The following is a 23130-nucleotide window of genomic DNA, read 5'->3' as shown; positions in this document are numbered from 1 at the left end:
CTACATTTCTCATCTCTGTCCCACACAAATGCTCTTGCATAGACCCCTTGTCATATTTGAAAGCCCACTCCTTTAAATTGGCACTCCCACATGTTTGACTTTGAATCACTAATTTTGCTGGCCTAGGAACATCCAACTTCGCTAAATTTGACATCACTTCAAAAAGTGACCATTCTCCTCAGTTCGGAAATTGACTCTATTTCATGAAAATTGATATTCTATAGAGATACATATTTAAGAAAGATAGATATTTTGTAAGGATGGACATTTTATAAAGACAGATATTTTATAAAGATAGCTGTTTTATAAAAATAGATTTTTTTTTTTCTGGTGACTTTATGGTTTGTTTTGTGATGCGAGGTTCACATGATGTGTACAGTGTAAAAGTTGATGATATTACATTGATCTGAAGTGTGGCCTGTGACCATGTAGCCTTGTTTGGTCAGTGCATCTTTCCATGTGTGGACATTAAAGGTGTCCTAACCTTGGGAGGGGGAACACACCGGTGTCGCCGGACATTGGAATTTCAAATTGGATTGCGAAAGGAGGAGGTACATGTCCACCGAATTGGTTGTAAATTGATTAAGCAAATCTAGCGGAGAAATCCAGATGGGGTCTGCAATTGCATTACGGTGAAGACATGGGAAACTTGTTGAATCATTCATCTATTCTTCAATACACACACACACACACACACACACACACACACGCATACACACATACATGCACACACACACACACACACTCTTTCTCTTTTCCTTTTTCTCTTTCTCATCCCTGCTCTTTGTAATGACTTTGGATACTTTTGGATACTTTGCGTGTAGATTGTCTGTTCTTTTTTTTTCTAGCATTCCTTGCTGTAAATAAAACTTTGCAGTTAACAGCTGTCAATTACAAATTGTCAGTGTAGGTCCACTGCAGATGTTTGATATATTTATACTAAAAAAAATATTGAGCACTATCATCATAGTAACAGCTTCCCCCACCATCAGCAAGTGTTACATGGAGCCAAAAAAAAAAAAAAAGGGGGGGGGGTGGGGGAACAGAGCATCTTTATCCATTGAGGTAGGAGTATCTGAAATTCATAGCATTTTTTTTTCATTGTTATGAAAAGCAAATCAGTGCAAGAGTAATATCAAACTTTGATTTAAAATGAAAAGAAAACAAATCTCAAAATATTTTCTGTGTTAATCTCATGTGCATGCAAGTTAAATGATCCCTTCCGTCTACTTTTCCATTCTTCCAATTATACAACTGTTATACCTTTGTGTTGTCCGAGTGCCGATTGGCACAGAAAACTCCATAGCATTGTACACACTATTAAGTCCCCGGGACAGAAAGGGATAAAAGAGCATTGATCCATTTAGTATTTGAGTGTAAATCACCTTTGATAGGACCCACCTGGTTTCCAGAGGGTTAATGTCCATCAAAGTTATTTTGCTATCCCTCATGTCCTCAAGCAATTACAGGGTATGATAATGTCCCTGAGGCACTGACCATCATTTGATTTGACCTTCAGCCCTAGATTGGAAGTCATCCTTCTTCTTACGGATGGCTACAACCAATTTAATTAGACCACACTCCCTGATGAATGAGACTTGTTTCAGGGTGACGCAAGCTGACCCAGTTAGGGCCACGTCTGCTTCTCAAACAGGAGGCCACTGGTCATGAGTCGGTCTCAACGATGGTTGTGTGTTACCAAATCTTCCCTTTGTTTCGACAAACTGCTTTGCCAATCAAGGAAGAAATGAGATGAAAGTTAAGACATGTAAGAGACCAAGACTGTGTTGATCAACTTTCTCATGTTTGAAACCTGCTTCAATACCCACTATCAACACGTGTTTGCCGGATTGCGATTCTTGAAAAGTTGCATTTGTCAACACTGTCGTGAGTCGATTGGGAGGCCTTAATTGTCACTGCGCAGCTCTAGTCTGCTGCGCAGTTGGACTTGAGGAGCGGAGATGTGTCATTGGCAGTGGTTGACGTGGGCAGGTCCGAGCCAAAGAGCGTTTCAAAACGGCTTTGCTTTATCAGCTCTCCTGAAACACATTTGTGTGTGACGGCACTTTTTTCGGTGTTTCAACACCTTTCTAACCCCATAATCATGACAGCTTTGCATTTTATATCAACTGCCCAAAACTCCTTGAAAGCTCTTTGGAAACCCTAATTCTGTGCCAGAAGTGAGTTTATAAATGCACCCTAAGCATGTCAAGTCCACAAAATATCCCTCTTCGGTTCTACTCTCAAATAATGAGGTGCAAAAACCCAGAGAGAAATGGTCCATCCCTCTTACAACCTGTACATGTGCCCTGGAGACCGGGCATGGATACCTTGGTAGAACCCAGCCCACATGATGTGCTGAGAATGTTGAACATTAGTCAGTCATTGTGCCGTACAAGAGAAGATACTGAGCGAAGGAGAAAAAGAAAAAGAAGACCCGGAAAAAAGAAGAAGAAAAAGAGACAAAAATGTTGAGGATAAGGAGAAGGAAAAAGAAGAATATAAAGAAATCTACAGAAGAAAAAATAAGAAGAGGAAAAGGAGAAATTGGAGAAATAGAGAAGTAGGAAAGGAAAAGGAAGAGGAGAAAAAGAGTTAAAAGAGGATATCAAAGAAGAAGTTTAGAAGAAGAAATGGAAGACTTGTTTTGACAGATGCCTAGATCAATGACTTTGGTTGTGCTCGGTTGGAATAATGATTGCCTTGTTGGTTTAGGCACATTATGAAATAAGGCAATAATGTTATAACAACATGGCTTTTGAATCTCCGCTTTCTGAATGCTACGTCTGCGCAGGTAATGCAGGTAAATCTCAAACCCTCCAGGATGCTCACTTCCATAATCTCCCCAGATTCTCGACATTGAAATCCGGGGGGAAATTGGATTTCTCTGGAAAATGAAAATGTGGGCAAACTTTGTGTTCTGAGCGATAAAAGGAAGGGGTCATTGACCTGCGTCTTTAAGGTATAATGTCTCACCAAATCACTCCAAAGCTTTGTGATAATGACACCTGTCACTCAGGCTCTCGACAACCTCTTTTCTCCATCCTTTACAACTCACCTTCAATTTCTCCTCCACAAAAAGACAGATCAACTCTTATCACTTTAATACAACCTTGGTTTTACAGGAAGTGAATGGGTTACGCATTTACTGTATCATGAAAGTTTCTGTATCTTTTAATGAAATGGTTAATTGTGGTTCATGTCATATACCTATCTACCACCACTTTCTAACCCTACTTTCTCAGATATACTTTCATATTTTGAATACTATGCAATCATTATCTGAATTCTGTTGAGCACCTTCGCTACAGTTTATGTAAGTGTGGAAAATATAGTACTAATTATTGCCATCCCCATACTCAGTTATCTTTTCTTTCTTCTTTTTTTTTGAAGATAGTAGTTAAACAATGATTAGTACACCAAGAACAAATGTGTAGAAAGCTAGAAAATGAGAAATGAAGATTAAAAAAAAAAAAAATGAAAGATTGGATGCTTGTTATTATGATTGATAATAGTCATCTTCATATTCATATGTGATGACATTCATATTCAAGACCTATATCTTGACCCTGGCATCATTAGGACTGTATGCTGTTGAGACTGTACACCATGCCCTGGTGGTGTATTTGGTTATAACCTGTGAGCTTACAAACAAAGTTTTAAAGTCCATGCGGGGCTAGATTTCCAACATTGTTCACAGGTTTCAAACCCACTTAAGGATTTGATTGTGAACATGTACAAGAAACAGGTTTCTTTTACGTGGATTGTCTTCTGGCCTATAAAAAGTTCAGAAGCAAACTGGAATTGCTTTCTGGAAACAGAGAGTTTAGTAGAACCTGTGTTTCTTACATGGTCAAGAAGTGCTTTCAATCAGGTTTTGCTTGATATGGAGTTACAGTATATATGCAGTGTGAATTGTTTAACCTCTCAAAACATGGTTGAGGAGCTGACTTCTTACTTGACCTTGAATTCACCTACCCATTTGATGCATACAAGTGTAGGGTGTACAGTATGTAACTGAGATAGTTGTATGTGCATAGACTTGCTTGTAAACTTTCATCTAGAATTGCACTTTTGATTGACAGGTCAAGCAGTTTGTGATATACAGCCTAAAGCATTGAGTATTCATTGTTGTCTGCAACCTGCGATCTCTCAGTGTTTAAAACTCATCTAAAAACTCATTTGTTCCATTGATGATTTCATTGTATACATAGATGTTGTCAGGATTGTTATCATTTTATTAGTATCAATGTCATTATTATTGCTGTTGTTGTCATTAGTATTATTGTTGTTGTTATTATTATTGTTATTATTATTATTATTATTATTATTATTGTTGTTGTTATTTGCCTTTAACAGCTTTGAGCATTTCAGTGTCTGAACAACCTGTTTTTTCTTTAAACATATTAAACTTTGTAACTCTGAAACTTCTCGTGGTGTTGTGATTTTGGGGCTCGGAATTCAAACAGTCTTTCCCCTTTCCTCCCAGTTAGGAGGTTGGAACGTGACGGGGACGTTCAACGCCAGCACGTACAACTTCAACCACACGGTGAAGATCCTGGAGAGCCTATACAGCGAGCAACCGTTTTTCAGCCTCTTCATCGGCAGCGACGACAAGAACTCCTCGAGGAACATTCTCCAGGTGAGTCTCGCTCTCCTAGCTCCCATTGAGCTCTCTCGATATTAGCGATTGCTGTGGGTCAATTTAATGTGCAACTCAATATGTCAAGATGGAATTCATCTTACCACAGCCGAGAATTTGTTTTGATTTGGTGGTGTTGCTTTTCTTGACTGTTATGTGTTTTTTAATTTGTGCAGCAGTCTGAAATTAATGGAAGTGAAAGAGAGCGGGCTGGAATCAGAGCAAGTCTCATTTCCTCACAAAGGATAGAGTAACTGGTGTGAACTTTGACCTCTATGTATTGCATTCATCTGCGTTCTACAAAAATGTGAGATACAATTGCTGTGTGATAATGTTGGGAGTGAAAACATAATGAGCTGCCCTGAAATGTAAAAAAAAAAAAAAAAGAAGACAAATAGAAATACATGTAGCTACGAACAAACAACCGTATTATGTGACTAAATAACTAACTGAATGGCTTACTTAAAAGGTCACATTGTTCTTTCACGTGCTTTGCGTTTCATTCTGCATATATTCAGTGAGCAAGGATAGTTTTGGGCATTGTTTTGAGAAAATTCAAGCAATGAACTCCAAAATTACAATTCAGCAAAAATGGAACAAAAACAACATATGAACAAACTGGCATTTTTTATTGCAAGTCACATGCATGCTTGGACTAGATTTTGCATCACTGTGTAAAATCATATGGGTACATCAGACATGCAGTCTTAATGCTGTTGGGATTCTAACACTGGCTCAAGCGCTTCCTTTTCATACCTTTCAAAAAAAAAAAACAGAAATGTGGGTCAGGGTTGACCACTGCCAGAGTATCCAGCACGACTTGCCTTTACAGAGTTTCCATTTCACACCATAGATCGGGAGTCGGTCGAAATCAGTCGAGCTGTAGCGATGAGGCGCCCGGGGAATGTATTGGCATGGAATCCAGTAGCCCAATTAGCATGTTTAATTTCATTATGATGGTTCGCGTGCCCTGGAATGGCGCAAAATAACAGAAGGTGATGAATGGAAAGAGTCAAGTATGCAAACAATTGCCTGGGTGTACCACTCTGTACCACATCCATCTATTCATCAGTTGGTATAGTTTTATGCAATCAAGTCATTATATGAACAGGGAAAGAGTATGACATCATAAACAAGTACCTAGTGCCTGATTTTGTGGCCTGGCATATCGAAACCCTGATGACTTCTGCAAACATTGATTTTATGACCTCCAGGTATTTTCTTTTATCGTAATTAGGACTCAGAGCTTTTAAATAAATGATTTATGATCGGCCGCATTTTTTTTTTTTTTTTTTTCAGTGCAGAACTTGCTGTGAAGTATGTGAGTGAGCTGACTGGAGCAATGATGAAAGTTTGAGAAAATTAGCTCTGAAGTTTAGCTGAAATTCAAATGTGCAGCCAAGAAGGAAATTTAGGAATACTATGACAAAATGCTTCAGATGAAATGAGAAAACTTATTTGTATTTCAAAACATCTGCTAGATAGCAGGTATACGAGGTTTTTGGTTTTGAGCTGTAAATTCAGATGTATTATTTTACAGCCAAATCAGGCTGTTTTGCAGTTTTCTCATCTAATGGCATTATTTTTCCTCTCTCGTACCCTTGAATCAAATGGCACCAATATCTTTACTCTGCGTCCCTACATGTACTTGCAATAATACAGGTTTGATGTGTTGACATCTTGATCAGAAAAAGATGGGAAGTTTGTTTCAATATGAAAGAAAGATTCAGTATCTCTCTTTTCTTTTGGTGTAGTTATTCTTAAAGATATGCCCCAATAGTGTATCTGTGTTTGTGTGTGTTTGCGTGTCTTTCTTGTGTTGTCTACATGTAGTTTTGAAATTTTTGAATTCATGTATGAATGACATTTTTTTTTTTTTTTTTTAGAAGGGAGTGATCTGTGAGACTTCTAGAATACTGTATACTAACAATTCAAAGCAATTCTTTTTTTGAATAAAAAGTGACATCATAATCATTCCAACTAAATTTATGAAAGTTTTAGAGCTTTTTGAATACTTTCATTGGAGCCAGTGCAGTGCAAATTTGGGATTGTAGTCATAGTAAAGTGCAAACTTTCGTACCCTTTCCAAGTTTCTCTGAAACTCCCGTGAATGAGACCCAATAAAAACAAGAGTCTGTGTGCGACAATATTTCTGCAGGTGGCTGCTTTCACTCAACACAAAAATATTCCTCCACAACAACCCATGAAGGCCTGGCATATCACAGTACGGAGTGTAGGCCAGTGAACTTTGACATGCCTTCCGTAAATTCACTTCAAAATCGTGAAAAGAAGAAGATTTCAAAATAAGACAGGAATATCGCATACGAATCACTGTCGGCAATTTTTCCATAGTGACTGCTGGCAAAAGAAGCGTTTTGATCTTAAAGTATAAACAATCCATCGCAAAGGAAGAGTTTTGAAGCGAGGATAAACAATCAGTTGCATTTAATTTATTTGGTTGGGGTTAGAACCGTGACTCTGTTACTTAAATAGTGGTCGGAATCGTTGAAGCTGCTCCCTCTCAGGAATTTTCTGTTAAGTGTCCGTTTCCCCTGCCCCACCCCTCACGATTTATTGGCTGTTTATGTCACTTGAGGAATTTTCATTCCTCTCATTGCTGGTGAATCTTGTCACACTATTTAAGTCTGTATAGTTTGAATCTTGACTCAAAATTTCTTGAGTTGGTGGTATTTTGCTTCTGCTTTCAGAGCGTTTTTTTTTTTTTCAGTTTTCATTGAAAGAAAAAAGTCTTTTTGTCCCCGCCGAACGAGTTCGAGCAGGGGACTATGAAACGGGCTCCGTACGTGTGTGTGTCCGTGTGTCCGTCCGTCCGTCCGTCCGTGTGTCCGTCCGTCCGTGTGTCCGTGTGTGCGTCCGTGTGTGATCAAAATGTTCAAAATGCTACTCCTTCGCCATTTCTAACCCGATTTTGATTCTGTTTGCTTTATATGATAGCACTACATGGGAGCTTTGAAACTTCTATACAGAATTTCAGTTGTGACCTTTGACCTTGACCTTTGACCTATATCGTACATTTTGCTTCAAAATGCTACTCCTTCGCCATTTCTAACCCGATTTTGATTCCGTTTGCCTTATATGATGGCACTAGGTGAGGGCTTCAAAACTTCTGCACAGAATTTTGACCTTTGACTTCTTTGACCTTTGACCTTGATTTTTGACCTATATTGTACATTGCCTACAAAATGCTACTCCTTCGCCATTTGTAACCCGATTTTGATTCCGTTTGCTTTATGTGATGGCACTAGGTGAGGGCTTCAAATCTTCTACACAGAATTTTGACCTTTGACTTCTTTGACCTTTGACCTTGATTTTTGACCTGTATTGTACATTTTCCTACCAAATGCTACTCCCTCGCCATTTCTAACCCGATTTCGATTCCGTTTGCTTTATGTGATGGCACTAGGTGAGGGCTTCAAAACTTCTACACAGAATTTTGACCTTTGACTTCTTTGACCTTTGACCTTGATTTTTTTACCTATATTGTACATTGGCTACAAAATGCTACTCCTTCGCCATTTCTAACCCGATTTCGATTCCGTTTGCTTTATGTGATGGCACTAGGTGAGGGCTTCAAAACTTCTACATAGAATTTTGACCTTTGACCTCTTTGACCTTTGACCTTCATCTTTTTACCTATATTGTACATTTTGCTACTGAATGCTACTTCCGGCGGGGACATATATTACGCACCGCGTAATTTCTACTTTTCCTTGTTTTCATGAAAGACAGATGGATTGTTTAAGATACAGTTTAGGTTGAAATAAAAACTGCAAGCAAATATGTGAGTGATTTGTTGGTTGACTTTGTTTCTTGCACGTGTGTGTTAAAGTTAAAGGGATCGTATAGTTTTGGTTGAGACTGAACTTCATGTTTTTATCATCTTTTGGTGAGACGGTGAGAAACCTCATATGAAATATGAAAGAGCATGTAATTCCAAGAGGGATTCAATGTTTATTACATTAGATGAAAATTGGTTTTGAAATGGCCGAGATATCAAAAACAGAACGATCCCAATAAAGTGTGGACCCACACTTTATTACGGTCATTTTGTTTTACTTTGTTTTTGGATGTTTCAGCTATTCCAAACCCGATTTTTATCAAATAAACTCTTATTAGATAAACAAATTCCTCTTAAAATTGTGTGCTCTGTACTTTTTCATAAAGTGTTTTCTTGGTATCTCGCAAAAAAAAAGTTAAAGCCTAATTTTTATTTCTACCAATTTATTTATTTATTTATATTTATTTATTTATTTATTTGTTTTGTTTCAGTAGGGTAGCTCTTTCAGTGGCTAAACACTGTTATTCTCAGAGGCCCTACACATACAATAACGTACATCACGAAATACATACATTGTAGACACATAAAAAAAATATCATAATATACAATTACGGTACATTTACAACATGGCCAGATAGTTGAGTATTGCGGTGGTAGAAAAATACATAATTAAATAGCTGCATCTTTGACATTGCAATTTACTGAGAAGTGATATGTTGGGATATAATTGAGAATGATTGAAAAAAAAAAAAGTGTCTAGGTTACAGCACATGTACATATATATATTGCGTAATCCATAATTCCTCATTTCACATCATATTACATATAATCATACATTTATCAAAAAGATATAAAATCTATCATTCTCAGAAACAATCAACACATACATTTATACACATTTACAATTATACTGTGGCAGGGCATACTGTATTATCCCTTTAAACAAGTTTGCGTGTTGATGTGCCCTGCCCATCATTCTAAACGGGGAATGCCATTGCCCTTTACTGATATTTTGTACAGTTGCATCATGACATGCATTTATACTTTCAAACATAGACAGGTGTACTCTGTATGATGGCAAGAAATATTTAAATTGTGAGGAAGTGATTGGCTGCTTTAACCAAAAAAGAAACAAAAAATTGTTCCAATAACAAGAAAAAAACTTTACTATTTTCTTCCCCAGATTGCTCGATCTGGATTACTTTTACCCGATTCAAGCTACTTAGTCAACAAGACAGAAGATGATCCTGTGAGTATGCAAACTTTTGTTGTTGTTGTTCTATTGTTGTTTTTGTTTTATCTTTCATTGGATTGTTTTTTTTTTGTTCTCGTTTTTGTCAGTGCTTTTGTTGTTTTATTAGCATAGCAAGACTTGAAGAGAGAGAAATGAGAGCATATTGTTTGACCTCCTTCAAGGCAGCAATGCCTTTATATATTTTCTTTTTTTTTTAAAGATTCTACAACCATATCATGAAGTGATGCCATTCCTCACTGTGTTCAAATTGGTTTTATTGAATAGAGTAGAATCAGATAAACAGAAATGACAGTAATTCCATCAAAATCACATTAAACAACTAAGAAAGTCATGGAACTGAGGAAGCTTTCAGACTTCACCCCATGATTGATATCAATTCACACTTGGTAAAGTCTCGTTTGAATATGAAACCCCGTCTTTTGATAATTCTAGGCTGGGTGGAACTTTATCACCTTCAGTGATATGGATGTTACTAACTAGCCATAGATATTTTTTCTCTGTAAAGGAATACTCGGGAAAGTTTATGAAAATTCTATACGATTTTTAAAAGGTTTATCTGGAACAACAGCACCACCACCAAAGTACAGTTTTAAGATGGAGTTATGATCCGGTATCCCCATGTACTGTAAAAGTGGAAATTTTCATGCATTTCCCGCAGACAGAAATTAGCGCGAAAATAAAAGCACATTTATATTTTTGCTTGCCTTATGTTCCAGTAGTTGATGTCTTGATTCTGCCCAATTAAAAACGCACAAAACTGTTCTTGCCCTGCCGTCGCACGTAAACATCCACTTTTACGGTAACACATTTTACTCATGCAAGAGTAATCTTGCCAGTTTGGAAGTAAAGGGGCACTGTGCCAACAGCAAAGCTGATTTACAACGTACTTAAACCCATTTGCCTTATAACTGATGATAACATAGGCCTACTTGACGTTGTATCCAGTCATTTCCATACAGTGTAAACTCAAGCATGATATCCGCCATTTGAAGGCAAAAAAAAAAAAGTGGAGAAGATGTATAAACAAATACTTTGAAAACATGAAAAGAAGAAGAAAGGTTACATAGATTTCATTGCTCGATAGCACGGGCTGTGCTGTAACTCTCACATGACTGTTATTACCCTCATTCTGCAAATAACCAGCCAATGTTCACGCACAAAGTGGCCGATAAATGTCTCGGCAAATTCTGATTGATGTGTCGGGTGACAGCATTCCGACAGCCCGCAGCGCCAGGGCACTGTAGCTCAGTGCTATAGGGATGCACAGAACCAATATTTGCAGTCTTTACTCTGATCCTGTATTTTCTTGGTTTCCATTACCACATGGAAATATTGACATTGGACTTATTCACTTGTTATATGCACTTTCATCAAGTCTGGCTTATGAAATGACATGACAATTTCACAAAGAAAGTCAAATCTTGTATTTATGACTATGTCCTTGAACCTATCGTGTGATTAAATATCAGTTGTTATTAGTTACAACAGAAAATTTTTATATTTTAAATATTTTCACTCTTATCCTAACACAAGCCATTCTCAGAAATGAAATTGTCTCAAACAGTAATAGTCTTACCTACATTTGAATTTTCAACTAGGAGGAACTGAACTAATGGATTAGAATTCCATCTTTTGTTCCTAGATTACAAAAACTATACTTCGAAAGAAAATGTATCATAAAGTGCGTTGACCACAATAATGTGGATGGGAAAATATGAAAAAGTATCTTAAGTTTATTTTCATAGGAATCAATAAAGTCAGTTGTACTATGTTGTATTTCTTCTACATTATACTTATATCATAAATCATAAATCATAAAACATGAAGTTTTGAAATGGTCAAAAGTTTTGAAATCTTCACACTCACACATTTTTGACATTAGTGACACTGGCATTGATGGCAGTCTACCACTTTAAAAAAAAAAATGTTTTGTTGGCCCAATTTTTTTTTTTTTTTTTTTTTTTTTTGGGGGGGGGGAGGGGCACATTGATTTATGGAAATAGATTAGATCATCAGATGGTTGTAGTGATTTTGTGGCATTTACTGTATATTAATTGAGGTGTATGCCATTTTATACAGCACCCACTTCACATGTTTCTGGTTGCTGTATCCAGAGAACAACATGTAAATGTGCAAAATGGTTTGTTGAATAAGGACTAACTTTATTAGATCAACTGATGTGTTTCATCAAATCCCCTAAATCTATCAAAGAATGTCTTAATATCAATGATAGTTTTTTTCTGTGTTTGATTTTTTCATAATCTTATTTCAATAAAATTATTTTTGTTGTGTGTGTGTGTGTGTGTATGTGTGTGTATGTTTTAAATCTGTTCTATTACATTATATTACCAAGTTATGTCTTGAGAACAATTTTTGGTGTCATTGAAATGTTTGTGGGGCAATGTCACTGCAGCGCAGAGAGTTAAACTTGACATCTGCCATGTTTATTGGACCAGACACTGCTCTCTGAATCCATGTGGCTGCAATAAACCTAATTTAGCGTTGACATACAGTGTTGCGAAACTCCTCATTTCCCAACTCCACCGATTAAGTATGCACAATGCTATGTACCCATAACCGGGCTCTGTAGTCGTTAATGGAATATTTTTTAGAGTGAGGTGATATCTTACAGACGAGAGTTTGTGGGACATCTTCCAGACTTCGCATCAATCCCCCTCACCTGGTCTCAAACAGCCTTATTAGGGCTGCATCTTCCCAATGTTTGAAATGCGTTTCGATACCCACTATCAGAATGAGTTTACAAAGGAATTCTTTGGGATCATGTTTCTCGAGTTCTTGCATTTATCATCTTCATTGCCAGTTGAGAGGGAGGCGTTGTCAATGTGCAGCTCCGTTGCGCTGTTTGACCCAAGGAGCAGAGATCAGACATGCAGTAGGCAGGTCCAAGCTTAAAGGGATCGCATAGTTTTGGTTGAGCCCTAATTTCAGGTTTCTAACATTTTTTGGTGAGATAATGAGAAACCTCTAATGAAATATGAAAGAGCATGTAATTCTATGAGGAATTCAACGTTTGTTTGATGAAAATTGGTTTTGAAATGGCTGAGATATCCAAAAAAGAGCGATTCTAATAAAGTGTTGGACCCACACTTTATTACGATCGCTTTGTTTTACTGTGTTTTTGGATGTTTCAGTCATTCCAAATCCGATTTTCATCAGACAAACTTTGAATTCCTCTTAAAATGGTATGGTCTGTACTATTTCATAAGTGTTTTCTTGGTATCTCGCAAAAAGTTAAAAGCCAAATTCTCATCTCCACCAATACTGTACCATCCCTTTAATAAAACACATTTCAAATTGACTTTGAGTACATCATCTCCGCAAAAACATGTTTCTGGTTCAAATGCATTTGAAATTGCACTTTATGAAAATTGGAGAAGAAATATAAAAGATTTATGTGGAAGGACAACACCACCAAAGTACAGTTTTATAAAAAGAAGGAGTTATGATCTGGTATCCCATATAACACATTTACTTATACTGTATGCACACCAGCCCAAATATACTCGGGACTCATCGTCAATGGGTTAAAGGCTCAGCATAAAGGCACCCACAGACACACAGAGAAATCAGCAAGATAGAAGAAGAGAATTGTGTAATATAATGAGTCAGAACAGAGTGAATTATATGGAGTAGAGACATAATAGAAAGTGGCATGTAATAAGACAGAGAGATATAAACAGACAGGACATTAGAGGGAGGAAGAGAGAGAGAGATAGAGAGGGACAGAAACAGAATGCCAGAGAGACAGAGAAAGATCCATAGAAGTGTGTGAGAGAGAACAAGAAACAGACAGACAGACATACACACATACAGACAGACAAAAAAAAAATCACAGGGACAGAAAAATATGAAGAGAGGAAGACAGGGGAAGGAAAATAAAAATGGGTAAAAACTTTGAATGGTACAAACTACATGTAGGTGTAGAGTACGGAGGAAATCAAAGAAGATGTGATAATGATACTCTTATATCATACTATGATGACAGGATAGTATATCATATCATTATCTAACAATGCAATGAAATAATAATATTTTGTTATAATGAGATGATCATATAATAATATAATAGTGTTGTCATTTTTATCCAAGGTAGCTTCTTCAGTATTGCTAGGGCTCTACCAGAGGGCCCTGCCATTATCATTACCGTAACATTGCCAGGTACCCACTTATAAATAAAAAACAAAGAAAGTGAGAGAAAAATATGAAAGGAAAGATTAATAGAAATATCTATATGGTGACAGGTATGATTACAAACAAACAAACAAACATAGACTAGCAAACCTTAGATGATGGTAGGGGTTAGAATTATTAAGGAAAGAGAGGGAGAAAAAAACAACAACAACAAAACACACAAAAGAGAAGCAAAGAAGTTGTTCTTCTCCACATTTGCATAAAGTAAATCCTGCACTGGTATCCGTTCCAAGGAAGGGGGGGGGGGGTGGTTGCAAAGATTCAAATTGCATCTTAAGTAGCTATTATTAAGGAGTCGGGGGGGGGGGGTAGTGTTATTAAGATGTAGGGGTATACAGACATCAAACCCATTATCACATTTCGTGCAGGATTAGACAGTTTCCTGGCCAAGTTCCCTCGTAATATTTTGCTACTTTGTCTCCTTCTTTTCTCCCTCATCTTCTGCTTCTTCTTCTTTTTTTCTTCCTCTCGCCCCAGTGGAAGGGGGCGATCAGGTTTCAATTTTGGCCAGGGCAATATGATACGCTGTGATATCTACAAATATCCTCACCAGAAAAAAAAAAAGCGAAGAAAAGCGAGAGAGAACGGAAGAAAATCATAAGGGAACTCAACATCAGAGCAAAGAAGCCAGTTTTATATATGCAATATGCCACCTAGGCAGTACCGTCTTCGCTGTGCTTCCAGGTACCCTGGACAAGACTGTCATATATCTGCGTTGTTGTTATTGTCGTTGGCATGTTTCTTTTCCTTTTACAACGTTCAACCGCTGACAGTTAGGGTATTACATGCATAGTGGTGGCAAAATTATATTACTTTGCTCAGAGCATCTCAAAGGTGTACGATTTAAAGGAAAATAAAAGTGAAAAAAGTGAGAGCGAAAAAGGAGTAATCAAATGCCGAAATGATTGCTTTGTTGCCTGTAGGTTGAGGAAGTTGTCCTAGTGCATAACAACCTTTTTTTCCCCATAAGCAAGTCTTTCAGCAGTGCATTTACTGAGACTCAACGCCAGCATTTATGATGATCCTCGAGGGAAGTCTAGAAACTGTTTAAACATTCATTGTGTTTTGCCGGTGTTTTCGTGTCCCAGGCAATCTGGTCGAAAATGGCAACAGCAGTGGAACAATTTCTGCTTTCTCTCAGTTCCAGTTAAACGACCAGGCACTAAACTACATAGAGCTACTCTTTTGGTGTTCACAAAACTGTCCGACTTTGATGACATTTCTGTCTTTCTGGCCATACAATTGTTACTGTAAAACGAGGAATGTTCGCGTGCATTTTAATTTTGCAAATTTCGCGAGAGCAAAGATTCGCAAAATCAAAATGCACGCGAAAGTTCTTGTCTACACTATATGCACTGAATGTTAGAGGCAACTCACAAAAATTTCAGGCCGTCGGCTCCAATTCGCAAAAATTTCATGCCGCGGAAATATTGTGTTTTACAGTAGTTATTAAAGCTTTAATGTGTTGTAGAATTGTTAATTAACCCATTGAGGACGGGCTGATTTTGCTACAACACACATTTCCCATAGACACTTGCCCGAGTATACATGGAACTTGTCCTCAATGGGTTAAAGACACAAAAAAGGGAGCAAGCTGACTGCTTCAGGTACTTCTTGTGCAGGGAAAGGTCAGCCCCTTGAAGAAATGTAAATTCTCTTGGTGAAATTCTACTGTGATGAAATCTAATAATCTCTTCAATAGTGTAATAATGCACAGTGAAGAAATGTAAAGACTTTTTTGTGTAATGTTACTGCTCCTGGAGCATTGTCATTGACACAAGATTCATGCAACACAGTCATGAGAACATTGATGAAGCTTAAAGGGATCGTATAGCTTTGGTTGAGACCTAATTTCAGGTTATTTTGTTGTTGAGATAATGAGAAACCTCTTATGAAATATGAAAGAGCATGTAATTCTATGAGGAATTTAACATATATTTGATGAAAATTGGTTTTGAAATGGCTGAGATATCCAAAACAGAGCGATTCTAATAGAGTGTGGGACCCACACTTTATTACGATCGCTTTGTTTTACTTTGTTTTTGGATGTTTTAGTCATTCCAAACCCGATTTTCATCAAATAAACTTTTAATTTCTCTTAAAATGGTATGTTCTGTACTATATCATATGTGTTTTCTTGGTATCTCGCAAAAAGTTAAAAGCCCAATTCTCATCTACACGAATACTGTGCCATCCCTTTGACCCTTCCAATTCCATGGCAGCGTGCTGGCATGCAATGTGTATCTTGCATTTCCAGATTGTGGTGTTCAGTGGCTTAAACCTCTTCTCACTGTTCAAATTTATGAAATTCTTTCATCGTCAAGATGGTTTTCATTGCAACTGATTGACAAATTGCCCTACATTGACGAAAAATAAGCACTGAATTGATGAGTGTTTTAGTAGTAGCCATGGTAAAAGAAATCATGGGCTTATGTACCGGTACTTGATGTAGGGCAATTTGTCAATCAGTTGCAACTCTTCTCATTGTTTGTCAATCAGAAAGAATGGAAGAGTTAAGCCTTGTAATGATGTAAAATTTCATTGTGTTTGGGTACATTTTTCACAGCTCACTTGTGCTGCGGAATTAATTTTTCTAAATGACTTTCAGGGAGATTTGGGCAGTTGACGTACAGAAAGCCGTTTTGATGATGGGGTTAGAAAGGCCTTTCCGAAATTTTGAAAAAAGTGCAGTCTCAAACATGATTGAGCCAGAAACGTATTTCTTTAGAGATGGTTAACGCAAAGTTGTTTTGAAACATGCTTACATTTTGGACCTACATGCACCCACGCCAACTACATGATCTCTGCCCCTTGGGTCAAACTGCACGGAGATGGCTGAGATATCAGAAAACACAAACAAAAAAACAAAACAAAAAGTGGTCCTAATGAAAGGCGGGTCCCACTCTTTATCAGGACCTCTTTGTTTTTGGATGTCTCGGCCATTTCAAAACCAATTTTCATTAAATAAACTTTGACCCCCTCTTAGAATTGTATACTCTGTAATATTTCATGAGAGGGTTCTCATTCTCTCACAGAAAAGATGGAAACCTGAAGCCCCATCTCAACCAAAATTGATACCATCGCATAGTCCCAGTAGTGTAGAGGGCGCTGTTGATGATACTGCCGATCACCGTTAGCATTGATACGAAGATTGCTGAAGTTGAGCTGTCATCAACAGTAAAGCGCGTAGTGTTGCTAGGTAATGTTGCCTTCGTTGTCTTCTCTGAGCATCACGCAGTCTGTAGTAATGCCAGGGTGCGTGCATATGTGCTTCTTATTATGACATCACAAAAGAAGTTTGCTAAAGCTGTCATCCCCCTCAACCGAATCATGAGCCGAACTGTGATCGGACCACTGACTACAGTGGATCGGACTTCTTCGGACTTGGGGAAATGGGTCATAACGTAAGCGCTAAAGAGGAGTCAATAGCGAAGGTCTCTACAGCGCCTTTAAGAACAGATTCTGCATCTTGCATGGTGAACTTTAAGAGCAGAAAAGCAGCACATCTGCACTGTATGATGCCTGGATGGACCGAGATGTTTAGCAAGGTATTGTGAACTCAGTCTCATATACACATTGTGTACTTCTGTCAAGTAGTAGCAGCAGCACGATTATTTCATATTTTGCATTGTTTTCTAGGTACTCTCAGCGTACATTAAGTACATGGTGAAAGTCGCAACTCTGATGGGTGCAGACGAGGACGAGGCTACGGGGCAGATGAAAGCCGTCCTGGAGTTCGGACAGATGATTGCAAACGTGAGCAAATCTTCAGAATGCTAGCTCTAGCCTCTTCTCTTACAAGTACTCGACGAATATTTGTGATGATGCAGACAGCGATGTTTGAGATGATAATGGCGGTGGTATTTGGGATGAGAGTGGTGGTTATGGTTGACATTTGAAAGAAAATGTGACGGCGTGGATTCCGGACATCTGGTGAAGTGTCTCTCTGATAAGGCAATTGAGGTGGTAACTATGGTGATACGGCAGTCGAAGTGGGAGATGGTGACAGCAGTGATGGTAATGGTATTGATTTTTTGTTGTTGTAGTGGGTGTGGTTGTGGTTGCCAAGGTGTTGTGGAAATTATGTTGGTGATTATGATGTTGAGATTTTAGCAATGCCTCAACAAAGCACTTCATTCTTTTTCATTCATTGCATTGTAAGTAGTATTTTGTATCATTAAAATTTCTATAACTAACATTGCGTGCGTCATTGTCATTATATCTTTAATAATTTTTTGTTATCATCATCAATAATCATTGTCATTAAATCTTTTAAAATTGCTGTCAGTAATTTCAGTGTCATTATTCTGAACATTAAAATCATTGTTGTTGTTGTTACTTTTATCATGACTGTTTTCATTGTTCATTGAAATTATTGGAATGATCAGCTTTGGTGTCATTTAATTGATATCTGTAGATTTCAGTCAGAGATGACAGTCCGGATGATAGTGATCCAGAAATGCTGTATCACCTCAAGACAATAGAGGAACTCCAGACCCTCATGCCAGCGGTGAGTTGAAAAGCTTTTACTTCGTTCTGTGAGGAATATAGAAACATTAAAAAGCAACAAATGCAAAATGTGTGGACTTCAGTTTGCACTAAAAAAGAGAGTAGAGTTTTAAAAAGAGTCCGTCCATTTGCACATGAAAATAAACAACGGCGACATGACAGACACAGTCTCGGTGTTATATCATTGGCACCCCGCCTCCACCTGCAGTCACGGCTGGGTGGTTTGCTCTCGCTAATAGGTCCTCTGGCCTTTTTATCTCGATGCCTTTTTCGTAGCATCTCACTTCTCCCCTCTTTCGCTGCGGCGGGCACGCGCCAAATTGTGTCGGCAAAATTGTCCCACTTTCTGTGCTTAACTGGGGGTTAAAAAGAAAAACAAAGGAAGAGAGAGAGAGAGAGAGAGAATATTGAGTGTGTGATGTCTTGTGCAAAATGTCAAGGTCACTCAGCACCGCTGTAAGGGGATCGAGATGGATACAAATAAAGGAAGATGTATGCGTGCCGGGCTTGTTGAAGATTGTCATTCTTTATGAAGTGTTTCACACCCCCGTAGTGAGGTGTCATACTGTGCTCGTAGCTTTGTGCCCTCGTAAACCTAATTTGCCAGGCAGCTTTGCAGGTGCCTCGACTGAGACGCCTTCTTCACTGCGTAGTGTAACGAAAGTGACCCGTTCACTTTTAATGCATCGCCATATCACTCCTCTTTACTACGGTAGTAGCCCTCATTCGTAAGGCAACGTCATGGTGGTGTGTGGGGGGACATTAATAGTAATAACCAGGCCATTTTGGCTTTTTGCAGAGGCTACACTAATGTGATAAGCATTTTGCAGGCATTTCATGGCCGATGCTGTGACATTTATGGACTGAGGAGTGAAACCTTCTATTCTAGGTTGGATTGAGCTAGTAGGCACTTGAAGCAGTCCAACCAGAACTGGAGAAATGGAAAGAGAGTCGGAAACTGCATCTAATTTGCCAAGCATAATGATATGATCATCCAGCTAAAAAACCCACAAAAAGTTGCATATTAGAATTCTCTGTAATGGACCAAAATGTGTAATTTGGGTTGACCAACTCAAACTGTTTGTGTTTGTCTGACCTGGGAGAGAAATCTTTCCTCTACCTACTGTCAAAATTTGGTGGCTTTCAACAAAATCAAATTTGAGATATTGGCATTTTTTTTTTTCTTCCTGGCAGGCGCTGCTTTCACACGGATTACGTAGAGACCCAGTAGGCCCCTATATATTCACTAATACCTCTGCACAGCACGCCTGAGTATTAAAACCTTAATTTCTAAATCTCCTTTTCTCCCTTTTCCATGAAACTGCACCTCCTGACTCCTTTTATTTCAGTCATTTTTTGAGTGGATTAGGATGATCCAATCTAAAAAAAAAAAGAAAAAAAGTTGTGTATCATTTCAAAGCTCAAAACTTACTCATTTAAACTTCACAGAGAAGGGGAATTTCATTTTGGCCTACTTTCTATGGACTTTTAGTCAGGAGTCACATATGGTAGGCTGTGCTTAAATTGGCACATTCAATTCTATTACAGACGAGATATCAGACAAATCATGGAAGAAAAAAAAAAAAATCCAAGGGGGAGGGGGCAGGATGGGAATGGGAGGGGTGGCTAACATTACACAATCTGTGACTTTTGCCGGGGAAAAAAAAAGTTAAAGCTGTAGAAGTATCATCTTCCATCTTCATGCCGATCAAGAGACATTCGTTAGAAAAGAATGCAAATTAGAACACAAATAAACAAATAAAATCAAATGAAGAATATAAAGATACATAGTAGGTTCATTTCAATCATTGCCAACTGTTATAAGGGGAGGGGAAGGTTCGGTTGGTCGGAGAAAGTCATTTGCCTCATGCTGTTTGACGACCAATGACTACACATCTGCCGATGAACTCTAAATGAACCACAGAGAGCTCGTAAAGAAGACCACATCTTGCAATGTCCTGGGTGGTGCCGATGTGGGATGTAGTGGGATGGATGTATGAGAGTCATGAATATAACCATAGCAACATGATTTCTATGCATGTTTGACCCATCAAGTCCAAGGAGCTACAAATCTGTGGTTTGTGTGCATCTCATTATAATAATTTATATCATCTATTTCTTGTATTTTTTTATCATGAGGGAGAGTGAGAACTTGAAACCTTGTCATGTAAGCCCTACCATGCATTTTGTTAAAATACCATTGCTTTAATATTGTATTTGCAGAATATTCAAAAACATTCAAGTTACTTGATTAATGAGTGATCCTGACACTTTTTTGCAGTCATTCTATTCTGAATTTGTGCAAATTTAATGAACCCTACCAGTTCCACCTGCAGTGAAAATCTCACAAGGTCCATCCTACGATGATGTTTGGCAGAAAGCATACAGCACCACAGCAATCCTTGACAATTGTACATGAGTATTATCCATCACTTAATGTCTGTACACTGTATTGTCATTGCATTGTCTGTAGTTGAAATGAGGCTGTGTTTTAAGTTGAATACAAATGTCACTGCTTTCAGAAAGTTGAAAAGTGATGATAGATGTGCTGTGGGTCGAGTGGGTAAGAGCGCTTGTTTCTGAATCACATATGCGTGGCATGTGTTTGTGGGTTCAAGCCCAACGAGGCCTGACATATTTTCTCTTTAGCAAGTGTTCATACTGTTGCTCTCCACCCAGAAGTAGGTACCCAGTAGGATGAGAATGTGTAAGTTGGCTGATCGGCATGAGAGTGCCTGTAAGATGGGGACAGGCTGGAATGCTCCCCAGGGAGTGGAGAGTGAGCACAGTCAGTGCTGGTTGGAAATGATATATCCAGTGAATGGGATGATAATAGTCTGTAAAGTGCATTGAAATTCTTGACAAGTCTGAAATGCGCTTTATAAAAACTCAATATCATTATCATTATCATAAAACAGTGATAGTTTGAAAATTTGTAATAGACAATTGTAAGATCAGGAGATGTTATAACTGTTGTCAGTGGATGAAAAATATCAGACTTGTTTTTTTTTTTGGTCAGCTCTTTAGTAAATGAACATGTGTTGCTAAAACATCCAGAAGACGTTTATCATGAAGACCCTCTTACTTCGTGACTTCCCTTAATATCTCAACAGCTGGACTGGTTAGGTTATCTCCAGTACCTCTTCAATGGCACGGATGTCCTTATCACGAAAGACGAGCCGATTGTCGTTTATGCTCCGCAGTTCCTCCAGGATATGTCGGACTTAATACTGTCATCGGATCCCATGTAAGTGGGCAATCTTGCTGTCAGAGGACTTAAATGCCGTGTATTGCCATGCTAGAAATATTTGATGGATGTTATTGATTTGTGTGGATTCTTAAAGAACCCTCTCAAGCTAGTCAACAGTTTGAGTACTGATAGTCTGTGTCCCCTGCCACCCTTGGAAAAAAAAAAAAAAAAAACGGAACAGAAGGTATGAAGGATTACAACACCAACTTCCTTACATTGTCATAGATACACAGAAATAGAATTCAAATTTCCGTGCATACAGCACTGTGAATAAGAGTGTGTGATTGCACTCTTCGTGTGTGAATTAATCATTGATAATTTTTGGCCTTACTCTATGATTTTCACCTGAAATACTGCGTACTTAAGATCGTAAGAAAAACCTTGACAAAAAGTAACTAAGTTACAAAATGATGATAAGGAATTGATGTGACATTTTCCTTTACATTATCTTTAATAGGAGTAAGCAAATTTAAATGATGATGATGAGGATGATGATCATATTGATGACTACAGTGTATATTGATAATAATGTGATAATACAAGAATGTTATGTCATACAGTCATAGTTTATCCAGGGTAGTCTTGATGATGTCAAAGTTGCTCTTCCTAAAAGTCCTTTTCTTTATTGTTAACCTTAGCATTTGTAAACCTTCTTCCTCCTCTTCCTCTTCCTCCTCAACTTTTTCACTTTTCTTCATCCTCCTCTCCCTTCCTCCTACTTCCTTCCTCCTCTTCTTCCTCCTTTCCCCTCCTTCTTGTGCCTCCTCTTTCTCCTCCTTCCCCTCCTCTTCCTCATACTCCACCTCCTCCTGTACGCCTCCCTGTCCCTTCCTTCTTCCTCCTATTCCTCCTCCCTCCAACTCCCTCCTTCTCCTCCTCCTCTTCCTACCTCCTCCATCATCTGTCCACTCCCTCCTTCCTCCTTCTTCCTTCCTCTTCCTCCCTCTTTTCCTCCTTCATCCTTTCTCTTCCTTCCCTCCTCATTCTTCTTCTTCCTCCTTTTTTCTTCCCTCTTCCTTCTCTTCTTCCTCTTCTTCCGCTCCCTCCTCCTACTACTCCTCCTTCTCCTTTATGTTTTCTTTTCTCTTCCTTCTTCTCCTCTTCCCCTCCTTTCACCTCCTTTTCCTTCCTCTTCCTCCTTCCTCTTCCTTCCCTCCATCCTCCTTCTCCTCCTACTCCTTCCACTTTCTCCATCCTCTAGTATTGTCCACAACTACATGATCTGGAGACTGGTCACCTCCCTCCTGAACCTCCTGAGCGCCGAATTCCGGCAGGCAGAGCATGACTTTGACCGCGTGCTGTCCGGGAAGAGGGACGTCTCGGCCAAGTGGCGGTTCTGCGTCTCCGACACGGACGCCAGCATCGGGTTTGCCCTGGGGGCGCTGTTCGTCAAACATGCCTTCGAGGGCCACAGTAAAGCCAAGGTATGAATTAACATTGCGTTCAGGGTGCCTAGAGTTCAT

At 38.5% G+C, this 23130-nt stretch overlaps 1 protein-coding gene across 1 annotated transcript in view; it reads left to right on the top strand.

The window, feature by feature from the left end:
* Positions 1 to 23130, top strand: part of LOC140239357 (endothelin-converting enzyme homolog) — an 88486-nt gene that overhangs the window by 45760 nt on the left and 19596 nt on the right. The window contains exons 5-10 of the mRNA XM_072319232.1: positions 4490 to 4642; positions 9625 to 9690; positions 17548 to 17664; positions 18326 to 18418; positions 21531 to 21664; positions 22869 to 23091. Of these exons, the coding sequence (XP_072175333.1) occupies positions 4490 to 4642; positions 9625 to 9690; positions 17548 to 17664; positions 18326 to 18418; positions 21531 to 21664; positions 22869 to 23091 (786 nt within the window). The remainder of the gene's footprint in view (positions 1 to 4489; positions 4643 to 9624; positions 9691 to 17547; positions 17665 to 18325; positions 18419 to 21530; positions 21665 to 22868; positions 23092 to 23130) is intronic.

This window comes from Diadema setosum, chromosome 15 (assembly GCF_964275005.1).
Source record: "Diadema setosum chromosome 15, eeDiaSeto1, whole genome shotgun sequence".
NCBI classification, from domain to species: Eukaryota; Metazoa; Echinodermata; class Echinoidea; order Diadematoida; family Diadematidae; genus Diadema; species Diadema setosum.
This window is presented reverse-complemented; position numbering and strand designations above follow the sequence as displayed.